Source organism: Schistocerca piceifrons, chromosome 3, assembly GCF_021461385.2.
Source record: "Schistocerca piceifrons isolate TAMUIC-IGC-003096 chromosome 3, iqSchPice1.1, whole genome shotgun sequence".
NCBI classification, from domain to species: Eukaryota; Metazoa; Arthropoda; class Insecta; order Orthoptera; family Acrididae; genus Schistocerca; species Schistocerca piceifrons.
The window spans coordinates 94,338,422-94,365,113 of NC_060140.1; the positions used below are offsets into that span (position 1 = coordinate 94,338,422).

The 26,692-nt window shown below is 37.6% G+C and overlaps 1 protein-coding gene across 6 annotated transcripts in view; it reads left to right on the forward strand.

Annotated features, from left to right (window-relative positions):
• LOC124788017 (cyclin-dependent kinase 11B) overlaps positions 1 to 26,692 on the forward strand; it is a 105,027-nt gene that overhangs the window by 57,068 nt on the left and 21,267 nt on the right. For 3 of the 6 annotated variants that reach the window (XR_007016047.1, XM_047255069.1, XM_047255072.1), the window contains 7 exons: positions 6,363 to 6,602; positions 11,401 to 11,683; positions 13,277 to 13,421; positions 14,541 to 14,685; positions 15,372 to 15,601; positions 23,051 to 23,167; positions 26,321 to 26,469. Coding sequence is in view for 5 of the 6 variants with exons in the window: in XM_047255069.1 (XP_047111025.1) it covers positions 6,363 to 6,602; positions 11,401 to 11,683; positions 13,277 to 13,421; positions 14,541 to 14,685; positions 15,372 to 15,601; positions 23,051 to 23,167; positions 26,321 to 26,469 (1,309 nt within the window). In the remaining variant the exon portion in view is untranslated. The remainder of the gene's footprint in view (positions 1 to 6,362; positions 6,603 to 11,400; positions 11,684 to 13,276; positions 13,422 to 14,540; positions 14,686 to 15,371; positions 15,602 to 23,050; positions 23,168 to 26,320; positions 26,470 to 26,692) is intronic. The other 3 variants (XM_047255071.1, XM_047255073.1, XM_047255070.1) reach the window with 2 other exon arrangements.

Genomic DNA, 26,692 nt, shown 5'->3' on the forward strand with positions numbered 1-26,692 from the left:
CGGCATCAGTTGCCATAAAAGATGACAACGATTATGATTATCCTGAAAGCTGGCACAGAAATTTCAGCAAGGTGTAGGTGTAAGGAACTATGCAATGCTTATGCAAAAAAACTGGGATGAGGTGGATGAAAAACAGGGTGAGGGATGATGATGATGATGATGATGATGATGATGACAATTGGTTTGTGGGGCGCTCAACTGCACTGTCACCAGCACCCGTACAAAGTTCCAATTTTCACACAGTCCAAGTTTTTCACGTTCCAATCCAACCACTGTCACAAATGATGATGACGAAGACGACACAAACACCCAGTCCCCGGGCAGAGAAAATCCCCAACCCGGCCGGGAATCGAACCCAGGACCCCGTGATCGAGACAGCAATGCTAGCCACGAGACCACGAACTGTGGGCGATGATTGTGATGAGGAGAAGGAGGAGGAGATGGGAGCTTCAGCTGTAAGTTTTGTATTACATCTTTGTCAGCACATTATGCTGACAGGAAAAAGTGAACTCTTACGTAATTTCTTTTTTCAAGATATAAAGGGTAATATGTAAGGATTTTTCCCTCTTGTTTAATTGTAGGCCATTTTTTCTATCCCATTAGTTGAATAAAGCAAATTCTGAATATAAACAGTTTCTTCTTCAGCCTGGATGCTGGCTTTAAATGGAGACACCCATTGATGAGACTTTAAAACAGATACCTAATGAATTTATGAGAGTGTGTGGCACAAAGTCCTGTGCGGTGGTGATACGGTCTAAAAACCTCCAAATTGCAATTTTTGGTCACTTTGTCAGCATAATGGAACTAAACTTCCATTTAGGGAAAAACTATTTCGACCTGTAAATTCGTTAAAAAGAGGTCTTACTAGATAAAGTGCAACAACTGCAGGTGAGTTCAATGTTTGACAACCACCTTACGCAAAATAAGCTAACTCATTACAGGAGCGTACGGATGCTATTATTAGACAGTGGTCAAAAACACATTGTGTTATTTCAGAATATAACAATCGTTTGCAGATACTACCTGTGTAAGGCAAAAATGCTAAAAACTTGGGCATCCTGTCATTATTCTCATCACTCGCAATGTGAATCTGATATCTCTCACTGCACTCCTTCTGGTGAAAGGTAACCTCTGTTGGCCTAATTCGATTGACAAACTTTCCGGGTTTTAGATAATATGCACCCTATGAGTCGAGACAGGGACTACCCCTTCTTGCTGGCATGGATTGTGACAACTATGAGCCTGAAAATACGTATCAGTGCAGATTGGCTTCTTATAAACAGCATATTCCAATGACCACCACTTCAAGGATGTGAAGGCATCCATCATTTCCAAATTCCATAGCGAAATGAATATTTTAGTGGCTTTATCTGAGAGCTTTGAAAAAGGTATGAAAATTGTCACTGCCATGAGGTCAAATAACAGGCAGGTTTCAACATATTCAACTGCCAGACACGTTCCTCAAACCTTCCATAAAAATATTGGCAACAGTAGGTAACATGGCTCTCCATCTGTCTGCAGTTAGCACTGGTCACTGAATAAAACCTAAGTGGAAGTCAACACAGAGGAATGTGAGTGAAGGGAGAGGCCACATCAAAACTTATTAGAATGTCAAGGACACACATGAGCAGTCTCCCTAATTTACTTACAAAATCTGCCAAATTTCTAATGTGATGTGGACACTAACCTACCAGTTGTCAACAGCGTAACAAGGTATCTTGCTACATAATTTCTTGGAGCTTCTGTGTTACTGACTATTGGCCTAAAAGGAATCCCTTCCTTGTGTATCTTTGAGAGGCTGTATAATTTAGGTTGTGACATCATAATAAGAATTAAGACTCTTTGTATATTCTCTGAGGAGAAACTTCTTTTCAGGGAGGATGTTAGTCTGCCTCTGCAGCCCTTTCGTCATGTCAACACTGAATGCGGGATCAGATAGTTTAACATTGTATTATCTGAACATAACCCCACTTATCCCAACACAAGTGTTGCATTTCCCGTGCCAGCAGGTAAGATAACAATGCCAGGATTTGCCTGAGGGAACACATAGCAGGTCTCTCTGCTGCTGTAATATCACTTTTTGGGCAAATGTGTCCTCATCAACACATGACATGCTTCTCTCCTTACAAAATCATTACTGGCAAGTACCCGTTGTCCCTAGGACAGATCAAGCTACATTAACAAAAGATTTCTTGATGAAATTCATCAATAAAAGTTGAGATGTAAGGTTCCCAGTGATGCTGGGGCCAAGAAGCAGTGTCTAGCCAATCCCAAGAAAATATCAATATTGTTCAAGCAATCCTCAAGTGAAGCTGAAATAATTCTTTAGAAATTAAATCCACCTATCTGTGAGTATATCAGATCATCTCATGAGCAAGAACCAAACTGACGTATTCCTTGCTGTGATTGTCAGCTGGAGAGGAGAATTAATGTAAAGAATTTTACTCTGGTAAAACAGTATTATGGTCTTGACACTATAACAAAAATGAAAGTTCTCATTGCAGTCTCACACTTCTACTGCAAAGCATTGCATATGTAACTTCTGCAAGTGATGATAAACTTCCTCATGCAGAGGTAAGCAATGTGAACTCGAGCTTCTCATGGCATGTATTCAGTGTTCAAATAACTTATGGTAATGCAACCAATATCCTTGACAACAAATACGAGGGGGGATTAAAAAAAAAAAAAAAGGGAGTGGGAAATTTGTCATAACCTCTTTATTTCTTAATATTTTTACACCAAATTTTGATCACCTTCAAAGTATTCTTCATTGACCACAACGCACATCTTCAAATGATCCCTCCATTGTCATAACAGTTTTTAAATTCACTTATCAGTATGCTCTTTATGCCTTACAGTGTTTTTTGTTTTACCTCCTCCACAGTGGCAAAATGCATTCCTTTCATGTCCCTTTTGAGTCTGGGGAATAAAAAGAAATCACTGGGACTAGATACAGTGAGTAAAAGGGGCGGACAATCGGTGTCAGAAACTGACGGTGTGGGCCATCACGTCGTCATGATGGGGAAACCAGTTGTGTGTGTTCCAAAGGTCTGCCCTTTTCTTCCAGATACTCTCCCTCAGTCCTTTTAAAACCTCCAAGTAGAACTCCTGGTTGACGGTCTGACCCAGGGGAACCAAATCCACATGCACAACACCTCTTCAATCGAAGAAACAAATGAAAATTGTCTCAATGTTTCATATCACTTAGTGAGCTTTTTTTGGGACAAGGAGAGCCACTTGTCTTCCACTGGCTTTGAATGCTGCTTTATTTCAGGATCATATCCATAGCACCACAATTCATCACCAGTAACCACCTTGGAAAAAAATTCAGGGTTCTTTTTTAAGCTGATTTTGAAGCTCAAAACATGCCTGAAGTCGAAGCTCCCTTTGCCCGTCTCTGAGAAGGCGAGGGACAAATTTGACCGCAACTGTTCCCATGTGCAAATCTTTGGATAAAATTTTCTGAATTGAACTCTATGATATTCCGGACATCTCACAGAGTTGATCAGTGGTTTGGCAACGGTCTTCATGAACAAAGGCATTGATTTTGTTGACATTTTCATCACTTCTTGATGTTGAAGAGCATGCTGAATGTGGTTGGTCTTCAATTGACATTTCTCCATTTTTAAAACATGAAAACCACTGGTAGACTGTGGTTGTACTTAGGGCAGCATTCCCAAAGCAGTCTTAAGCATTAAAATAGTTTTGGGGCTGATTTCCTCAACAGGAAACAAAATTTCACAGCCGCGCATTGCTCTCGACAATCTTCCATCACGTTTTCACCGAAATGGAAAGTTGTTTTCCTAAAAACTCTCGTGAGCGAATTGATGCACTCACAGCGACACAACTTCGCACGCTGTCTCAGGTGGCATGACAGTAACAGACACCTGGACAAACATTGTGTTCCCACACTCTCCCTCCTCACCGCAGCCCAATTCCCATTACTTTTGGGTCCCCCCCCCTCGTATTTATAGTTGAGGCGGAGTTAGCGGTACTTACCCGCCTGTTGCTGATTAACATTTCATTTTCAGTTAGCCTGACATTCGTCGTCTTTGGTTGTTTGGCAGTGCAAGTTGTTTTTCTGCTTACACTTCCTTTTGGTTTCAATATTAGAACAACCCTGCCTACCAATGTCATAAATTGCCATGCACAGCAATATCTCATGCATTTGTGCCTTGAAAATGGTGGGATATTCACCTGTCGAAATATCCATGGCTGTCAAGGATGTTACTTGTCTGCATTCTTGTAAGTTATTTCAATATTCAGTACTCAAGGAGAAGCTCAAGTTTCACAAATGTTTGTATGTCTGTCAAATATTTCTTTCCCTCAGTTTAGTTTCATTTTAAATCTTCCAAGTTAAAAATGTTTCCCATGATATGCACGTTAATAGGGACAACATGTAACTGTTCAGAAGATTCGGCAGATAAAATCCAAAGAAGCTGTAAATGTAAGTGACCATTGGATAAGTGCATTGAAGTTTTAAAAAATAATAGTCAATAATAAATTTGTTTTCTATTCTTTGTATCTTTTTCGTTTTAGATAGACAGGTTGATGTTATAATACTTTGTTTGTTCTTGGTTAATTTTCTGAGATCTTAGACTTTTAACATGAATTTACTCTTCTAAAAAAGTCTTCATGTGTGAAACACGGTTGGAAGATTTTTTTTTTTTCCCCATACTCAAAGGTATGAAGGGGCCACATAGCATTCTCTCGTGACTGTGCAGCCATACATACCACCAGCAACAATATGTTGCTGTTGTGAATTTATTTCTGATTTGTGATTTAATTTTGAAATTTGTGAGGTGTGATATAAGAAAAATGGTTGTATGTAATAGCATGTTTGAAATTTAGAGATTTTTCAGTGCTAGTTGGTTAAGAAAGTTTTGAAAGGTACCAAGTGTGCCACATTTCAATCTAGGCTGGCAAACAAGACAAGAGGAAAAACTAATCTTGTGCCGAGAATTGCAGAATTAACAGTCAGTCATACAAACTTACTATTTGGGAACCTTAGTTCAAAATAGAGATGCAGTCTCATTTGTAACATATTGTTAATTTAATATTCTTTTAACTACAAAAGTTACTAACTGATAAATATTTGTTTAGACTGTTATACAACTCTGAAGCTCACAGCAGTGGCAAGCTGTCTCTTCTCCATGACACCTGGGTTAAGATAATTTGTGACATTTCATAAATGTAGGACATCTTCGAACAGTTCTGATGTATACTTTGTCGCAAAACTGCCAAAAATTGAAGTGTCCTTGTAAATACATACCACAGTCATTGTAAATTTCTTGTCTTTCATATGTGCATAAAATGAGAGGTACTGTTTAATGAAAAATAGAAACTAGTTGCGGGAGAAATGTTTGCACTACCAGTCCTCCTCCTCCTCCTCCTCCTCCTCCTCCTCGTCCTTCTTCTTCTTCTTCTTCTTCTTCTTCTTCTTCTTCTCATTCAGTGGAAACAGTCTTCAATTCTTCTTATGATTCAACAACATGCATTCTTGTTCATGTAGAAGAAGGAAAATAAAATGTTTCATTTTGATTATCTGACTGCATGATACATTGTGATTTTTGTCTTGGGTTACAAATACAGCATTATGTTGCACCAAGTTGCTATAGGAATTACTCAGTGAAGTAGAGAAATTTACAAATGAAAATATGGTCCGTTGTGGGCAATCTATTCAGGTTCTTTATTTAATTTGTGAAATTAGCTTATTTTGACTTTGCATCATTTTCAAGCACTTGCATGATATCAACTTACATACATCACATTTTACATTGTATGGGTAACACATTCATCTTGCACATATATGGTCACATGCAATAATCCATAAATACATGAGGGCAGAGTCCAGATCATAATACAGTTAGTATTATGTGACATGATAGTGTAGTATTATGATCTGGACCCTGTCCACATGTATTTATGGATTATGGTGTGTGGCCATATATTTGCAAGATTAGTCCGTTACTTTCACATTGTAAAATGTGATGTGCTTGAAAAACTTGTGTGCTCGAAAATGGTGCAAAGTTGAGACAAATTAATTATATAGATTAAATAAAGAAGGTTAATATACAGCCTACAGTGGACCATATTTTCATTTGTAAAATATTTAGAGGCTCTGGATCCACACAGAAACAAAATTTTTAGCTGTGCAGAATGATTTAACAGGTATCTGATGCATACTATGCTTAAAAGCATCGATATAAAGTAGCTCACCTAATTAACCATTTTTGCATTTTTTAGGTGTATTGCTTAGTGTGCAATGTCTGTTGAAATACATTGCTGTCTTCTCAATGTTTTTGTGTGACATTATATTAAAATAATTTAAATCTTGTCCTTCATTAGCTCTCATTTCGCAGATGTACTTGGTAAAGATGAACTTATGGTGGTTACTCTGTCAGATGATTCAGATGGTTCACAAGAAGAAAGAATGGAGACAAACTCAGGTGCAAATGTTTCCGCAGGAGAAGGTGATATAGTAGTAGAAGAAGTGTCGAGTGGAGGTGAGGAAGCTTCAAGTGATGTAGAAGAAGAAGAAGATGATGATGATGAGGAGGAAGACAGTGAAACGAGTTCTGGGTCAGATGATGATGGAGCAGGTTTGTATCACTTAGTAAATATATTGATGGAAAAAAAATAGCGACATCAAAAAATAATGAATGTAGAGTAATGAAATTTCGGGAATAAATTTGTTTAGGTAGTATATGTACAGACATTGCAAGGCCACAGGTTAGTGTAAGTGTGAGATAAGTCATTGCAAATGCAAAATGTGTGGTACATTAGTCATCGCCAGAATATCAATATAAGCATACAAATGTGCATGCATCGTATTGTACAGGTGCCAGATGTCAGTTTGTGGGATGGAGTTTCATGCCTGTTGCATTTGGTCAGTCAATACAGGGACAGTTAATGCTGTTCGTAGATGATGCTAATTATAAAATTAGGGAATAGATAATTAATTACTGTATCTGTGGTGCTGCCACTGTGTTGTGAAAATTTGAACGGTAGAATGATTTGCTTTTTCTGTATAGTTTTTTTATTAATCACTTCATGTTTCACAATTTAATAATTTATTCAACTTCCTGATGCAGTTAAATGACTATTGGTTTGATGTAGATAGCATATTCTGCATTTGCAAACTATTTTATGTTTTTTTCTTAACTGATCATAGATAAAGGGGATATTTCTCAGTGTAAACTTATTGCATGACTGAATATTTATGTCTTTCATAGTTTACAAATTTTATTGTATCAAAAACTCAAAATTGTTGTTAGCAAATTGCACCTCTCAGTACAAAAACATTGTCTTTATTGTCATTTATCATACATTGTTTTGGATGTACTTGTGATAGTTTCAGAAAACAAAGCTGCATACACAGTTGACATCAAAGCTGTCTTTGAAACAGTAACACAACTTGGGGAGAACAATAAATCACTAAATACTTTCTCTGAAAGCTACCTAGAACAGATAGTTTGGAAGTGCACTCATGACAGAAATATATTAGTTTTAACTGCAACAAATAAATGATCATCTTGTTGAAGATTCCTACATTAAAATTAGCCTCTGTAACTACGATGCAGTTTTAGTAACAATGATTACAAAATTACAAAGGCATCTAAAACAAGTAGAAAGATTTAAAAGTTCAGTAAACTAGATACGGTAGTGTCATATCAAGGAAGAACTCAAAATGTTTAGCTCTGGCCGTAAGCACATAGACACTGTGGCTGGAGTTTATAGAAGTAGTTTACCAAGTACTGGATAGATATGTATATAGTAAACAATTCACAATGGAAAAGACCCTCCATGGAATACAGGCTATAAAGGATCATCTCAAGAAACAGTGGTTACCGAAAAATGGATGTAAAACAATGCGTAGGCCTATAGATAGATTCAAAACGAGACATATTTGGACCTCTCATAAGATTCACAGAAATCCTGGTCGTTGTAAGGGTTGTCAGTAGTACAGAAACTGAAATTGAGGGTAGGAAAGCAAAATCAGAAATACTGAACTGTTTCAAAAGTTCCTTTACAAAGGAACTTCCAGTAGTACTGCTCCATTCTAATTCTCACATCACTGTGAGGATTAATTTTATAGATATTTATGTCACTGAAACCACTTAAACTAGAAATGACCCCAGAGTCTGATGAAAACTATATCAGATTCCATAAGCAATTTGCACCTGAGTTAGACTCCCTTTCAGCTAAAGTATCCCATAGACTTCTTGAACAAAATATTGTGCCCATTGGTTGGAAGAAAGCAATGGTCACACCTACCCAGGAGGAATAGCAGTAGTGACGCACTATTGTACCATACAATCAACATCTATCTGTTACAGGCTCTGGGAACATATTATGAGCTCAGCTGTAATGAGGTATTGCAAACAAAATTATTTCCGTCATTCCAGCCAGTACTGATTTAAAAACATTGATCGTGCAAAATTGAATTCACATTTTTTTGGTTCTGAAAGCCGTGATCCAAGGTAATCAGGTCGACATAGTTATTCCTGACTTCTGAAAAGCATTTCACTTGGTATCATTCCAACACATATTAATAAAAGTTTTTTTTGGCAGGGAGGACACAACACATTATGTTGGATTAAGAGCCATAGAAAACTGTTGAAATTCCTTCAGGCATGGCACAGAGAAGTGTGTTCGGACCCTTACTGATCATGTTGTATATTAATGCATGGGAGAAAATATTATTAGTAACCTCAGACTTTTCACAGATCATGTTGTTGTGTACAATTAAGTAATACCTGAGAAAAGTTAGTGGATATCTAGTCAAATCTTGATAAGCTGTCAAAGTGGTCCAATGATTGCAACTTGTTTTAAATGTTCAGAAATTGAACACCTCACAAAACACACAAACATCATACCCTATGATTGCAATCAGTCAACCTCAGCAAATATGTTGGTATAACAGTTTTGAGGATATGAAATGGGTTGACCACATATGCTCAGTTGCTGGTAAACAATGTAGCAGACTTTGCTCCTTGGTAGGATAGTAGGAAAATGCAGCCAGTCTACTTAAGAGATTGCTTATAAAACATTTGCGTGTCCCATCCTAGAAATTCCTTTAGTATGTAGGACTCATATTAAATAAGCCTAACAAGAAACATTGACTCTGCCTCGTGATGGCTGGGTGTTGTGTGCTGTCCTTAGGTTTAAGTAGTTCTAAGTTCTAGGGGACTTATGACCACAGCAGTTGAGTCCCATAGTGCTCAGAGCCAAGAAGCATTGAATGGATACAAAGAAGGGTAGCACAGATTTGTTTGACTTGTGGGATAGCATCTCAGAAATGTTGAAAAACCTGAACAGGCAGATGCTTGAATATAGATAGAAACAGTTTCACAAAAGTGTTCTTAAAGAATTTGAAGAACAAGTAGTAAGTGAAGAATTCAGCAGTAGACTACAGTCCTCTATGTATCGCTCCATGTAGCAGTTTATTCAGTACTCTTTCATTATAGTGTTGTGAGATGGCTTCGGAAGTTGATGAAAAGTATTTTCTTACCTGACTATCACAGGATGAGGCTCAGTGACATATATATTCATTTAGAGTTACTGTAGGCTGGAAAATGATGGATTTATTTGTCATTTTTTCCATTTTGGTGTATTTTGGGCTTATTTATTTATTTCAATATGAATGGTTTTCTCTGCAGCTACACCCTCTTTCAGCTAGTACTCACTATTCTCAAATCGAATCATCATCAGGTGGCCTCTGATACCTGTTTTTGTATTCATTAGAAGCATATCTGAAAGTTGAGATCCTTTACAACTAAGAACCTGAAGATGTCTATTACGCTGCAATGGAAACTAAAGTAAGATTTTGGAAGTCTAGTTTCTACAAACCTTATTAGAGAAGGAAAGTTGCTACTCACCATATAGCGGAGATGCTGAGTCACGATAGGCACAACAAAAAGATTCACACAATAATAGCTTTCAGCCATTAAGGCCTTTGTCAGCAATAGACACAAACACAGAAGGGCGCGTCCGCATGCACAATCTCTCTCTCTCTCTCTCTCTCTCTCTCTCTCTCTCTCTCTCTCTCACACACACACACACACACACACACACACACACACTCATTAACGCAAACGCAACTGCACATACGTCTGCAGTCTCAGATAACTGAAACCACACTGGTTGCAGTTGCGTTTGCACGCGAACGTGTGTGTGTGTATTGCTGACAAAGGCCTTGATAGCCGAAAGCTATAATTGTGTGAATCTTTTTGTTATGCCTATCGCGACTCAGCATCTCCACAATATGGTGAGTAGCAACTTTCTTTCTCTAATATTGTTACATTCCATCCTGGATTTTCCATTGTTTGATTCTGCGTACCTTAGTGTGTTTCAGTCGAATATTACCCTAGTTTTACCAATTTTAATTACTCTTTCCATAATGTGTATTGTGGGTTCACTAATCCATTCTAAGTGCCCGCGATAGTTCAGTCTCATTCCCCAAATGAATTGAAGATATCATGAAGCTCATTTTTCATACTATGTTAATCAGAATGTATGTGTCTGAAAGAAGAAACTTTTTTTTCATACTAAGCTTTCTTCACACTATGTTACACACCACCAGAACTTGGTTTTTAATATCCACTGTGCCATATTGTTCCTGTTTCAGTCAACGTTTGCCCTAAATTTAGAAAGCCTATATGCTGCTAAATGACATCAAATCCTTAGCACACATTTCCTCACTCTTGTCAACCACTAAGTCTTTTTCCTCTTTCAAAGTATTTATGTAATGAGGAATTACTGGACAAATTCACAAACATGTCATAACATATTCGAGGTTCCTGGATACGTGTTAAGTAACTTCTTAAACGCATGCATTCTGTTTCATGACTGGTATATATTCCTGAAATCTTGATTTCTTCTCAATGTCCCTTAAGTTTAGTTTCTTCATTTTGATGCTTCCGCCGTTATGATAAAAGAGCTGCAGTGAAACTACCTACGCAAACATATACCCGACTAGGCACATTGGACTTTATAGCACAACCTGTTGTCAGTCGCAGCTGGCTGAATGGGTCAGTGAAGCTTACCAGACTTACAGGAACCCATGTTGGCCAGTTGTGCTTCAATGCTTCAATACAGATGTACTCATGTCTCCGTTGTGACAGGTTGAGGTGCTTTAATGGTTGCGGTGGAGATAGGAGCAGGCAAGCTGGAGGGAGAATTTGTACACGTCTGTGCCACTTATTGCTAATTTGAAATTTGACACTTAAGTCATTGTTGTTTAAATTTGGGGATTAAATTCATATTTGTATGGGTTTTTCCCATATGCCACAACTTGTATTGTTCAAATTTAAGTCACTGGATAAACTGTCAGACCCTCTGTTTGTTACAGTGATTGTATTGATTCAGAATTTGATTCAGGATTATTTTTGTTACCAGCAGCTGCTGATACTGATGACTCACGTGGACATCACACTGAAAATGAAGAATATGAAGGTAGTCCTGGATCTGTAAAGAGGGAGCGGGATAGTCCTGAGAGAGAAAGTCCTCCTGCAGCAGCTGTTGGAGTAAATGAGAAAAAACCTACAAAAACAGATGAGAATGGCATACCATTCATCAGTGATTCGCCGAAGGCCGAGAATGCATTGAAAGAAGAATTGCCCCCATACCTCCCTGCCATCCAAGGATGTCGTAACGTGGAAGAGTTTCAGTGTTTAAATAGGTTGGTATGATAAAACATAGAAAAAAATTGAACTTTTTTGAAATATGTGCTCAGCTGCATAATTTTATTTTTATTTTCCACAAATTTTTCTCATCATTTTGTCTAATGAAAAGAGGGTTGGGGCATATAGTGAAGGTACTACAATGCTTGACACTTTCACATTAAGTTCCATATTCTGAAAAAAATAGGATTTCTTTCTTTCACAAAATGATGCACTGCTCTTTCTTAAGGAACTATGCAATCACTCTGATGAAGGAACACATCCATCAATGCACTTGTATTTGTGTAAGTAGCACAAATTCCTTTTTATAGCTATGGATATTCAACTCTTACATGAAAGTTTAATCTTCTTCTCACATATGCTGTTTGACACGTAGCACTACTAACTGGTTGAGTAAAAGGATCATGTAACATTTTAGCTGTTTCCATGATTTGGAGGCAACCAACAGATCACCAACAGATTGCTATTTTCGTCTCTCAGCAATAGTTGGAATTATTAAAAACAAAATAAAAATGTAATATCCCCACTTTCCAGCCAGTGTAAGTCCTATCACAATGGAAAACTACTGATATCAGTGGCTTACTGATATGTGAATGATGACCCCACATTTCAAGACATATGTCATCTGCAGAGACAAATGTGACCACAATTGCAGGGGGAAAGTGGCATGCTGGAAATAAACTACTGGTTCAACAGAAAAATTAAGATTGTTATCTGTAATGGAAGATGATGAAAGCAAGGGAAATGGATTCATTCAAATGGAAAATGTTTGGCCTCATATCAGAAACAGTAAGGGAAGGTTAACTTTTTGAGAAATTTAAGTTGACATCTCTGTGACACAAATTTAGAAAGATAATTGGATTAGAAGTTCATGCATTAATTTGTTTAGATTATAAATGGTATTATATTTATTTCAGAATGACTCATCAGGTTACATTTAATTTGTTGCAGAATTGATGTAACCATGTTGAAAACAGAAAACAAATTATCATGAGTTGATAGCCACCAAAAGTCACTGTCAATGATACAAAAACTCCATAAATTTTTATTCCACTGCGTAGTCGCAAGCTTTAGTGATTCCATGTAAATGACAAAAAAAACATAAATGCACAGTTCTACATGTTACCGTCACGTAAATAAAAGAAAACCTGTTTCCCTTTCAACTTAAGCAGTATGTATATTGAACATTAGTAAACTTGTCTATAGTTACTCTTTCTTTAAAATGTTATTTTTACCAGTAATAGTTACTATATGTTTTATGAATAGAGTGTTCATAAGCAGATTCATGTACAACTGGATGTAGGATAGTCTGTCTCTGAAGCTTCAATCGAGGACGACAACCGCTGTAATGTGGACTGCCTGATAAATCACCACATGTCATAAGATTTAAATGTGAATATAAATGCTGTAGTAGTCGCAGTGCAGATTTGGCCATGTCATTGTGGGAAACACCTAATACATTGACAAATGACATAATTGTGGTGACAAAAATTCTTAAGTTCTGTCTATAGTATGCCCAGAATGGAAAACTTTCAATTGTTTTTATTTGTACTGTTTGCATAAATGAATCTTACATTAATGTTTTCTTGTAGGATTGAAGAAGGGACGTATGGTGTAGTGTATCGTGCTCGTGATAAACGAACCAGTGAAGTGGTAGCACTGAAAAGATTAAAGATGGAGAAAGAGAAAGAAGGTTTTCCAATTACGTCACTAAGAGAAATTAATACACTTCTGAAGGTTAGTTAATGCAATCAATATTGTGCATTAAGATAACTTAGACCTTACCTCAGTGCAATAAGAGTGAATATTATTAGCCAATTGTATAGTTTCCAAAGAAAAGCAAGTAATTACAGTAGTAAATTGCTTGTCCACTAGAACTAAATCAGTCCTTTTGATAAAATGTGTCCTAGAGTAAGAACACTGTTTAAGGTCAAGGAACTTTCTGGCATAAATTTGCCTTTTTAGATTGTACTTAGTGTTTTGAGCATTCTTGTGTCTTTAAGTGTAAAGGTACTATGTTGAAGATAAATTGTGAAATTATTTCAAAGTCCTTAAAGGGAAAGAGTGAAAAGCAAACAAATACAAAGCAAACTATAAGACTTGACTTGTGAGGCTGACACACAGGAAAAGTCAAGATAGACTGTAAAAATTGAATTGTTAGTCAACACACTAGATTGTTATTGGTGTTTGGGATAAGAATGCATGACATTGTATTCAGTCACACTTGCAAGGCCTTAGTGAACAGTGCTGCTAAAGGGAGAGAGGTTGCAGTTACACAGAAGTTAGGAAAGATGACAAAAAGAGTTCAGTGAAGCCAGAGTCAGTTACTAGTGGGGCTTTGGAAAGGGGAAACTGGAAGAAAAGTAGAAGAAATAACAGAAAGAAAGTAATAACTGCTCAGAGATAGCACAGATAATAAAGATTGAGCAAAAAAAAAAGGAGATGGATAAAGAAGTACAGAAAAAGAAATTAGTTTCATTAACTGCAGGTCAGTGACATAGGTTTGATGATTGTTTAAACAAATATAATTCCTGTCGTGTAGTTTAACACTTTCTTTTGTAATTGTGTGCATCTCGTTTATGCTCAAATTTGGCATATTCTGTCAATGTACTATCTTTTGACAAGTATGGTAGTTTCACTGAGCTTTGCTGTAGCCTGTGGTTTTCATTTGCAATTCACCTGTTCAATCTGTTTTTAAACACCCTCAGTATACATTAACACACAGTGCCAAAAATTTAATTCCAAATTCTTGGTACAACAAAAATCCTAATTTCCTTCATTAGTTTCAAGCAGTGACATTTAAAAAAGCTAATTTTCATTAATATTCCTGGTTAATATTAATTGTTTTATTTTTAGGCCCAGCATCCAAACATAGTGACTGTACGTGAAATAGTTGTGGGCAGTAACATGGATAAAATTTTTATTGTTATGGACTACGTGGAACATGATTTGAAGTCACTAATGGAGACCATGAAACAAAAGAAGCAGGTGTTTATTCCAGGTAATTGTTCACAATTATGATAGTTATGTTTGTTTTGTAAAGAGTATGTTGTGGCTAATGGAAATCTGAGACAGACCAAGACGGATTTTCATTAGCTATGAAATATTAATGGCGTTGCTGTTTGAAATTTTTTGACCATCTTTGGCTGACACTGTTAGGTCTTCATTTATTTTATCCCTATCATTTATTCACCTAATTCATTCTGTATGTTGTTTTTGTTTATTTCTTTTATGTGGAATGCTAATTCTTTTGATACAATAAGTACCCTAATAGTTTCTGCAGAAATACTTTGATACTCCGTGTATTGTGAAGAAATAACAATGTATGCCATCTCTATTACTTATAATAAACTGTGCAAATTCCAAAAAAATATAGTTTGAGGCTGATTGTTCTACTGTTATGGGAACTGGGATATTTTCTATTTCTCATTTGCATATTGAGACCACCTGTTACCACATCCTGTTTTCCTTTCAACCAAATTACTACATTAAAAATTCATCATTATCTCTCTCTCACCCCACTTAAATCATATACATTATAATGTACTTTCAACCAAATTAGACCAGTGACATTTTAGTCATTTTTTCTGGTCAGTGTACTCATGATTTAGCTTTTCACACTGAAATACTTGAACTGTACTGTATTTTTTTGAAGATATGTGTAGTTGATTTTAAACACTGTTTCAGGTGAAGTGAAGTGTCTTATGCAGCAACTTTTGCGTGCAGTAGCCCATTTACATGACAACTGGATATTGCACCGTGATCTCAAGACATCTAATCTACTACTGAGCCATAAGGGGATACTGAAGGTTGGCGATTTTGGCTTGGCTCGTGAATATGGTTCTCCGCTGAAACCGTATACTCCAGTAGTTGTAACACTTTGGTATCGAGCACCAGAACTACTTCTGTGTACAAAGGTTAGTACATCTGTGCTGTGTAATGACTTACACGTATCACAAATGTTGTAGACTGCTCTCATGATAATTATGAACTACATGTGGGCATACAGAAACACAAAAATGTATTCCCAATACACCAGAAGAAAGGATGACACAGTAGTATGTAAGAACTGAAAGAGAAATATCGAGTGTAGCGAGGGGAAACAGAATGCTTGCAAAGTAAACTGAACATGGTATAGGATTTATATGTTTATTGACCATATATCATTTAGGTAGAAGACTATGACTTAATTTGGATTGGTTGACATGTACAAAGACATTTCTTGTCCTGGTCCCTAACTACAAACACACAATGTAGTTATTAGCGCTTCTTTACAAGAGAATCAAGTTGAAGTTTCAGAACTAACTCCCCACAGATAAGGTACTAGGCATGACTTCTGTATTAACAGAAAACAAAAATGTTCACAAACCTAGACCAACAAGCAGTCATTTCTAACAAGCATTGTTAGAACTGTAAATACTGAGATGCAAATGTCAATTAACGAATAAGGCAATTCTTATTGTTCAAACACGACTAAACACCAGTATTGTTAAACCCTCATCATTCCCTGGAGACTCGCTAAAAAAGAATGGACCAATGATCCGATTGTGCACAAGTTTGCACCACACATTGGCCTTTCCTATTTCTCTTTATTTTGTGTGTAACATGAGGATTCTTTGGTTTCCATGTACAAAAGTTATCATGGTTCAGTTTTCTGGAGCATGAAATGTTAGCTCATCGGAGAAAAAAATTATTTTCCAAAATCTCATTGTTTGCATCAGTCATGGCTTGTATATCTACTTCAAACTGTCTGTAGGAATGGTCTCCAGCCATCCTCTACCACTAACGTAGCCAAATCCAAGATATGGTATAAGGCCAGGGAGGAGGAGGAGAAATTGATTCCTTGAGAGGCAATCACAATCACGTACTTATGATTTAGGCTCTTCACAAAGACTGAAATACCATCTCCTCATTGTAGCTGTTTGGCATTTTCACCGAACAAGGTGGCGCAGTGGTTAGCACACTGGACTCACATTCGGGAGGACGATGGTTCAAACCCTTGTCCGGCCGTCTTTATTTAGGTTTTCCCTGATTTCCCTAAACCGCTTCAGGCAAATGCCAGGATGGTTCCCGTGAAAGGGCATGGCCGATTTCCTTCCCTAATCAGGCTTGTGCTCCATCTCTAATGACCTCGTTGTGGACTGGACGTTAAACACTAATCTCCTCCTCCTCCTCCTCCTCCTCTAACAATTGCAAATCGGGTGAATGGTTTGTGGTCTTTTATTAAATAGTTTATTGGGTGAAGCACAAATTATGACTCCTTTGATGGAACACCATCAGAAGTGTTTATTTGCTTGTGCAGCTTCCTTTATAGTTTGAAAAGGAGTGGTGTTATAGCACAGCAGTTATCACATTATTATTATTATTATTATTATTATTATTATTGTGAAAATATTTCCCTATTCCTTTATTAGTAAAATCATCTGTTCTGGCATAGTAAGTGGAAAATGTTAAGTGTTATCTCTCAACAAATGATACAGAAACACCATACTAGTTTTTGGACAGTACAAACACTAATCAGATTCCTTGCTGTGGATTGAGTAGGAACCACATTCTCAGCATAAAAATCTTGAGCTCTTATAGTGGTGTACATGTAAGAAGGCAGCTGCATTCCTCACAGAGAAGGATGGAAATGACTTTGCGGCATGACTAGTATGCTTGCTGTCTCATGCCGCATGTTCCAGCCATTTGTGTGCACTGCCAACTGGCAAAGCTGTGATGCGCACCACATCAGGCCACTGTTTCTGCTTCTTACAATACCTAGAAAAATTTACTCACTTGGAAAACTATGACTCTCACTTTAATGAAAAACATGTCATGTTTGTTTTATGCCACCCATAATTAACATTACAGTGGCTAAATACCCTCACCATAACTAAATTAACACGAAAATCAAAGCTAAATTTTCTGTGCACAACCTAAAGCACATGCTGCAGACAGACACCAAAGAGTGATGCTATTGGCTAGAGCATCATGTGACATGCATCTCCCTTCCACTGTGCATTGCTGACCATCTGTATTCACATGCGCACAGCACTGTAACATTGGTATATTTGACGTGTTATTTGACTTGGTGAAAAAGTGTTATATAATGTTGATCTTTGTTCAGAGTGCAAACATTATAGAAAAGCCAAACTGACATGAGCATAGCTCATGCAATTAACTGAATTTATTGTGACCTTCACAAGGTCAGACAGTCCTTTGAAATAATTGAAAACATGTAGACCTTAGGAGTCAGCTGTGTATTAGCGGTTATGTTAATGGTCTAAGGGAGCTGCACATACTCATCATCCTGATTATGGTTTTGGAATGTAACATCGCTGTTTTGTAGCTGAACTGAACAAAGATGATGTGTTACCTTTCAAACGATCTGTCACCTTGCTGCTATCAGTGATAATATTACCTTAATTATTTTCTTGTGCACTCGCTTCACTTCAAATTCCTTGATGTAGTGGACATGCTATGCAGAGCCACCAATTCGTGCCGTGTGACTTTGTCATCTTCTGCAGAGGGTCAAGGGCTGGAAGAGAGCTTCAAACTATTTGAGTTACTGAATGAAGTAAACGTCTTTCAATAACTCACATACATTTAATTTTCAGTGTATTTTAGCATTTACCACAGTGGGTGTGCAAATCTCTTGTGAATTTGTAGAGCAGAACATCATCTCCAGAACATAATCGAATGGAATGATATTATTCTCTTAAGCTTCTTTCAACTGTTTTTGGGTGTTATCATTGCCAGCAGTGCTTCTCGTGCTGTGCCTTCCAAAACACCGCCAAGCCATGATGCTGCCACTGAGATGGGGACACTCAGTCCCCATCGTGCTTTGCTCACACTTCTCCCATCAATCTGCACATGAATCAAATCAGAGTGTGCACAGCGGGATGTTTTCCACTTAAATTCTATATAAACAGTGTTTTTATACAACCATCTTTCATAGGCTTGAGAGGCAGAAATGTAATGTTACTCTGCATGAACAACATGTCACACGACAGATCCCCCCTGCCAAGATGAAAGAAGTTGCGTAATACAACTTACTTAACTAATTACATGCATTTTATTATCTTTAACTTTCTGTTAAATTGTTGTTACTACTAAACTTAAGGTCTTGTAAGACCAAACTCTTTTTTCGTTTCGTACAATAAAAACATGTCTGATCATATTTCTATATCAGTTCTTTCAATAAGTATTAGTAGCATTCAATAAGAATTAAGATGTTCATTATCTAAGGTCATTTTGCCCACTTTTACCAAAATGAAATTAGTATCTTGTTATTGGTTAACCTTATTCCTTTCAAGGTAAATCTCTTGCTATTTCTCTTCCTATAAGTGCTGCAAGCCCACGTAAAGGGTGACTTACACATCCCTAAAATAAATCTTCAGTTTCCATTTAATGTTCAATTCTAATGAAGTGAAGATTGGGTTTAATGTGCAGCAACCCCATAGTGTCTGCAAGAGAATTGTTCAATTTTAAGCTTATGCTTTGTTGCTGAACCAGCAAATACATTTAACTCTAAATTTTCTGCTGCAGCAGATGAAAACAAATGTGCACCTAATAACATTTCTTAGGTTATGTAAAACATAAACTTTTGTATTTCCATTTAAGAACCCATAAATAATAAGGCGAACTTCACCTCAGGTAATGATTTCAATAATGAAAAAGTGTAAATCTCAATAATCAACTTATAAATATAATGGAAGGAAACATTCCACGTGGGAAAAATTATATATAAAAACAAAGATGAGGTGACTTACCGAACAAAAGCGCTGGCAGGTCGATAGACACACAAACAAACATACACACAAAATTCAAGCTTTCGCAACAAACTGTTGCCTCATCAGGAAAGAGGGAAGGAGAGGGGAAGACGAAAGGAAGTGGGTTTTAAGGGAGAGGGTAAGGAGTCATTCCAATCCCGGGAGCGGAAAGACTTACCTTAGGGGGAAAAAAGGACAGGTATACACTCGCACACACGCACATATCCATCCACACATACAGACACAAGCAGACATATTTAAATATGTCCTTTTTTCCCCCTAAGGTAAGTCTTTCCGCTCCCGGGATTGGAATGACTCCTTACCCTCTCCCTTAAAACCCACTTCCTTTCGTCTTCCCCTCTCCTTCCCTCTTTCCTGATGAGGCAACAGTTTGTTGCGAAAGCTTGAATTTTGTGTGTGTGTTTGTTTGTGTGTCTATCGACCTGCCAGCGCTTTTGTTCGGTAAGTCACCTCATCTTTGTTTTTATATATAATCAACTTATAAAGTAAACAAGACTTTCTTGTTCTTGCATGGATTATGTGAGTAACACCACTTCAGCAATGATTCTATGTACAATCAATAGAAGGTAACATAACCACCACAGTAGTTAGGGAACAGATATACATTAATTTTATCTCTGCTCTTCCATTGAATAGTGATCCTCCTCTAAGTATATACTTCTTATCTCCATACTGTAAGACTCTTTCCTTCTCATCCCATCCAGGAAGCTTCCCCTGGCCAGGGGTTCTAGGTGACTTTCCTGAACTGTCCCGATTTTCTGAAGCTTACCAGTGCTTTCCATTCACCCCTTCTGCCAAGAGGAGCCACTGGCTCCAAAAGCTTGACATTTCTATACATTTATATGAGTTTTCTCCTGCCACTGCTTGATGAGTAGGTTTTTTACCCATCCAATTAATTTTAAAAAAATTGATGATGATTGTTGATTTACATTTATTGCTTTTTATTATGTTTAATTGCTGAACCCCTACTTAAATCAAACTAATCTGCATGTAAAAAAAAAAAGAAGAAAAAAGAACAAAGAAACCAACTGCTACTGCATAATTTTAGGCTCTAAACTGCATCTCAGGAGAATGGTGTACACAGTACACCATGCAAGCAATAAAGGAACAAAAAGAGGCACAACTACCCAAGGGTTAACAATAATCTACCAACCTCAACATTCAACTGCATGGTAGCTTTTCCCAGTACTTTGTTGCCCATTGTTTTCTTTTCTGATTTTCAAATGAGTGAAGCAATTAAACCTGGTAAATCACGGATTTCGATTATGACCCTCCCAACACCAGAAGGGATCAGCGATCCCCTTGTCAGTGTATCAGTTCTGTTATCACAGAGAATAGCTGTAGGCTAGGACTGTTGATATTTTTAAAAATATTGGGAATCTGGTATATCAATATTTAAGAAAATATCATTATTGGGTCTCAATACATCAACAGAAAAATATCGATGTACTGCCCTATAAAAATATTGGCTGCACATTGTAAATAAAATGACGGTTATAGAGCTGTATATTTTGGTATTGATTTATTATTAGATATTCTGTACATCAACAAGCTAGCATCCTTCGCGTATCCCCCTTAGAGCAAGAATTGAAAGAAAAATAATGCTTGTTCACACTTGGTGATCACCACTTTGCTAACACGTGTAACTGCATGTAAGTGGCACAATAAAAGGTATAGATGGATCCATCATTCGCTTTCATCACTATCAGATTTGTCCGGAACACTTCACGTTGACTTCCTGTTTTTTTTTTTTTCATTTTTGCAAACTTAGTGACCTAGTTGTAGTGTCAAAATTACGTGGTGAAGTTAAATGTTGCAGTTTCTGTTAGTAGCGCTCATTAAGTCAGCATTTCCTCTCACACGTCACTGTCCACTGCAAAGACCCATCTTATTATTTATATTTTTGTTCATCATTTACGGAAACTAGTTTTGAAGAAATAGAACACTAGTTGTGTGTGAAGAAATAGAACACTAGTTGTGCTATTTTTACACATTCAAAATCTTGTTATTTAATTCACACTGCCACTGCCCAGTGCAAGCGGACTTCTTCTGTGTGTTTCACACAGACAAAGAAATCGCTTGGACATGATGAAAGCTCACAAAGTAAGACTCCTTCACACAGTGAAAGTAAAATTATGTTCTACTACAATTTTTTAAAAAAAAAAAAAAAAAAAAAAAAAAAAAAAAAAAAAAAAAAAAAAAAAAAAAAAAAAAAAAAAGACATTCGATATTGCTATTTTGATATCAATATATTGGGAAAAGAAATGTCACCAATATATATCAGTATTTTTTTGGGAAAAAATGTGTATATTGATATTGTATCAACAGCCCTAGTGTAGGTTGCTGCCCTGTGAGAAGGAAATGGGGCTTGTTTCCCTGCACTAATCCTCTCCCCTCTGGTGGTCAAAACTACTTTTGCAGTCCACCACTACGTAGTATATGGTGCACTATAGCAATTGGGAAACAATATTGTCACCTATTTCGATCACGCTGGAATTCTTCCCCTAAAAATTAAACAGCGTTTCTTTTGGTTCTACTTACAAGCTAAGTGGCTTGTCAGTTCTATCCACAGCAGCATTCTCAAGCATGGACCGCACAGCTATTAATTCCCACAAAAGATTGAAATTAATGTTCTGCAGGTTTTTTAATTATAGCCAAATGAAGAAAACAAAAGGCCATTTCAGAAAAAAAAGCTTTCGAAGTTTTCACAGTAGCAAATGTTCCATTCAAAAAGTTCACAATCAGCATCCTTTTTTTTAAAAAGAAAGTTCAAAGCACTAAGGATTTGTCTTCACTCACATAACAATGATGACCTTTTACATTTGTGTGTCTAATCATAAAAAGAGTCCACTGCTCGTGGTCTCGCGGTAATGTTCTTGCTTCCCAAGCATGGGGTCCCCGGTTCGAATCCTAGTGGGGTGTTGTTGTGTCCTCTTCATCATCATCATTCATCCCCATTTCGGTCGGAGGAAGGCAATGGCAAACCACCTCCATTAAGACGTTGCCTAGTAAGGCGGCGCGGGTCTCCTGCATTGTTCCCCTACACTCTGTCAAGAAGCATGAGACTTCATTTCCATTCCAATCATAAAAGAAGAGAGAAAAATGAAAGATGTAAATTTTGTTCAAAAATAGATGCTAAATGTTCTGGTTCCTAACAATAAATGTTCTTTTAGTGCTATGTGTTGTACTTCATTGATAGCCCTGCTTTCAGATTTTGACTTCATTGCCATTACAGTGTAACAATATCTTTTAAAACAGATTGCTTTTCACCCCACACAGGAGATGTTGAGAAGCGGACTGGCACATTTAAAAGTAGTTCAAACTTCATCAGATGTAGAAAAATGGACACACACACACACACACACATGGCTTTCTACTTTTAAATGTGCCTCTGTCACTCAACACCTCTTTGATGTGGTGAGTAGCAGTCTATCCTCACTACTTTCTGTTATCCTGAAAAAGAAATAACAGTAATTCATTGCAATTAGATGTTTTTAGTCTGTAAATTACTTCTTGTTGTTGTTGTTCGATGTGCAGTATTTACTGTTATAAAACACCTGAAACAAAGAATTCTGTTTTTGATTTGTATAGGAATACTCAACGCCTGTCGATATGTGGTCAGTGGGCTGTATATTTGGTGAATTCTTGTCAATGGAAGCACTTTTTCCAGGGAAGACTGAAGTAGATCAGTTAAACAGGATATTCAAGGTGATTACGTTTTTTAATTTTACTCTAATGTACTTGGTGAGAAATGTGGAAATTGCTGCTATCTATTTCAGAATATAAAACGAATGTATTTTGGGATATAATTGATTTTCAAGCAAGAAGCATTCTTGTTTACCATTCAGAAACTGGTTCAGCATGAAGATGTATTGCACCCATGCTCTTATAGGTAAATGATTTTCAGCTATATAGAAAAAAAAAAGAGCCTGGGGGGATCATATAACTGCCCTTTGTTATACAATCAGCTCCCTAAATGTGATCACTAAAAGCTTATTAAGTGACTTTATTGGACAATCAGTCTGTTATTGGCTAATAAAATAAACCAGATGATGTGTAAAACCAAAGAATATGTTGTAGACAGCATACGGGACTGAGAACACTATTGAAATACCAGTGTGCTGGGCCCTAGTGTTCAGCAAAAGTAAGAGGTGATCAAAGGCTGAAGACAAGGCACGGAAGCTGTTTCTCGACAAAGTGGTAGTGGTAAGATGTACGTGACAGGTCTTCAGTCTGCATCTATTGCAGGGATGCCTTGTCTCACCAGCCATTTATCATCGCCCACATACTCACAGTCCAGCCAAAATGGAGCACTTCTCGCCCAGGACTGGAGTCATTGAGTCACATTCGGTGCCGAGATTTTGACTATCTCCTATCCTGCCCTGTAATAGAAATATCCTACCAACTATCCTCCCACAGTGGTAACTGCCACCGAGCCCACCTACACAATATCCTTGTACGTCCCTAATTCAACTCTGCTCACAACCCCTTGCTTCATATCCCTGCAATGGACCCAGATGCAAGACTTGCCCCATAAATCTTGGTACCACCACCTACTCCAGTCCTATCACTGGCATCTCCTACCCCACCAAAGGCAGGGGTATGTATGAAAGCAGCCATGTGATCTACCAACTTAGCTGCCAACACTATGCTGCGGATTCTTCCAACCAATACCAGCTTTTCTGAATTGCATAGCTGGGAACTCTCCCTACAGCTTCTGTGTTCCTGTAACCTCTTCAACCTCAACTTCTGCTGCTCCCTGTCCTCCACCTGCCTATCTGCTTCCTTGCTCCCATTACACAACACACGGTTCCTGTCCCACCAGTGCACTTATAAGTTCTTTCCTCTCCTCTATTCCTAAATCTCCCCCCCCCCCCCCCCCCTCCCCACCACCACTCACCCAACACATTGCTCACATCAGATGCAGTTTCAGTCAGGCGAGGCAGTAGCCGTGTGTGTGTGTGTGTGTGTGTGTGTGTGTGTGTTTTACTTCTGAGGAAGGGTCCGAAAGCTCAAATATTTCTAAGAGTCTTTTCATTGCTTGTGCCTGTGACTCAATGCCTCCTCTACATAGTCAGTAGCAATCTGTCCTTTCCGTGTTTTGTTATTCCATTTTGGACTTGCCATTGTTTATAATGATATTAATATTTTTCTGTACGTTTTACGAGGTCTGTTCAAAACATTTCGGAACATTCGTAATTTCACGCCGATGGTGTTTTGGAACGAAATGCCGCTGGCATCCCTGCACAAGCCTGTGTTTAATGTATAATTGCCGGAAGTTTCATGTTTTATGTTTGTTGGTTATTGTTCAGTGCTATTTTGAGTAGAACATTGTATTGCACAATTTGCGAATTTCAAGGTGGCAGTGTTAGAGGAGAAATGCGTCTACATTAAATTTCGCACGAAACTCAAGAAAACCTTTACGGAGACACACCAAATGATTCAGGAAGCCTACAGTGATGAGTGCTAAAGCTGTACTTGATGTTACAAATGGTTCACACAGCTTAAAAAAGGCGAATGGAAGTTGAAGATAATCCTCATTCAGGATGCCCTTCAACATCTACCGACGACGCTGATGCCAAGTGAAGACTGACTGGCTGAGATATCGCAGAAGAACGTAACATTTCAGTTGAATTGTGTCATGAAATCCGTACAAAGCATCTTGGAATGCACCGTGTTGCTGCCAGATTTGTCCTATGGCTCATGAGCCAAGACCAGAAAGACCTTTGCCTCGTAATCCGTGAAGAGCTCTTGGATCACGCAAATGAGAATGAGGTGAGGTGTTCCTTAGGAGAATAATAACTGGTGATGAGACGTGGATCTATGGTTATGGTTATGAGACCAAGGTTTAGCCTTCACAGTGGGTTGGGAAAGGTTCTCCAAGACCAAAAGAAGCTCGTCAGGCCAGGTCAAATGTCAAAACCATGCTGATAGTTTTATTTGACTATGAGGGATTAGGTCGTCATGTATTCACTACCACACGGCCAAACTGTTCATCGATAGTACTATCAGGGCGTGTTTAGACACCTGTGAGAAAATGTGAGAAGGAAACAGCCTGAAATGTTGCGAGAAAATTCATGGTTCTTACATCATGATAATGCATCCCACATTCATCCCTGTTGGTGCGTGACTATTGCACCAAAAATGAAATCACTGTGCTGCCTCATTCTCTGTATTCTCCAGACCTGGCCCCTGCAGACCTTTTTTTTTTTATTTCCAAAGTTGAAAACTCTGTTGAAAGGACAAAGATTTGCAATTGTAGACAACATAAAAGAAAATTCATAGATAATGCTTTGCGTGATCCAGAAGTGGAAATGGCATCAGGAGCAGTCTATCTATTATGGAGGAGAGTATTTGGAAGCAGACAATGCACAATAAGTAAAAGGTAAGTGCAGAAATATTTTATGGGCTAAATTCTTGGTCTTTTTTGAGCAGACCTTGTATTTTTAACACCGACAATATTTTCTCCTGTAGAGTTTCAAAACTGTTAGTGGTCAGTCTTGTGGTGGCTGTCTATTGTGGGTGGTAATGCATTGATTATATTTTGGTTCCTTGACAATCAGTTGATTGCTGTGCACTCTGATTACCTCACTAAGTGGTGTATGGTACCAGTTGTATTAGAGCTATCATATTTGTTACATCTTGAGCCTTCACGTATGTGATTTCCCTCCTCTTTTCAGAGATCTGGAGATGATTGTTCAGCAGCTGAAACTGCTTACCTAACAGCTTCGTTGTGATCCTATCTAGACAAATAAATTTATAGTGAACTATTGTCGATCGCAAGTATCTCTAACTGATTGTTTCAGACTCTCTTAATAAAATTAATATTCTGATAGTAACATTATTATTATTCCTTTCTAGGATCTGGGCACTCCAAATGAGAAAATTTGGCCTGGTTACAGTAAGCTTCCTGCTGTTCAGAAGATGACATTTGCTGAATATCCTGTAAATCAGTTGCGCAACAGGTTTGGTGCTATGATTACTGATGTTGGTATGGACCTTATGAACAGGTGCGTTCTTATTTGCAAGTTTTTGTCATCATTGTCTGGTTAATACTAAACTAGATGGCACTAGTGTTGACATTATTTATCATTATTAGATGCCAGGTGTGTTCTTTTCCTACTTGGACCTACTAAAGTGATTGTTAGATGTGAAACAGTTTGTTGAAATCGGATTTTTTGGTATTTGACAACAAAGGGTCATCATTCAATAAATTTATAAAACTTAAATCAA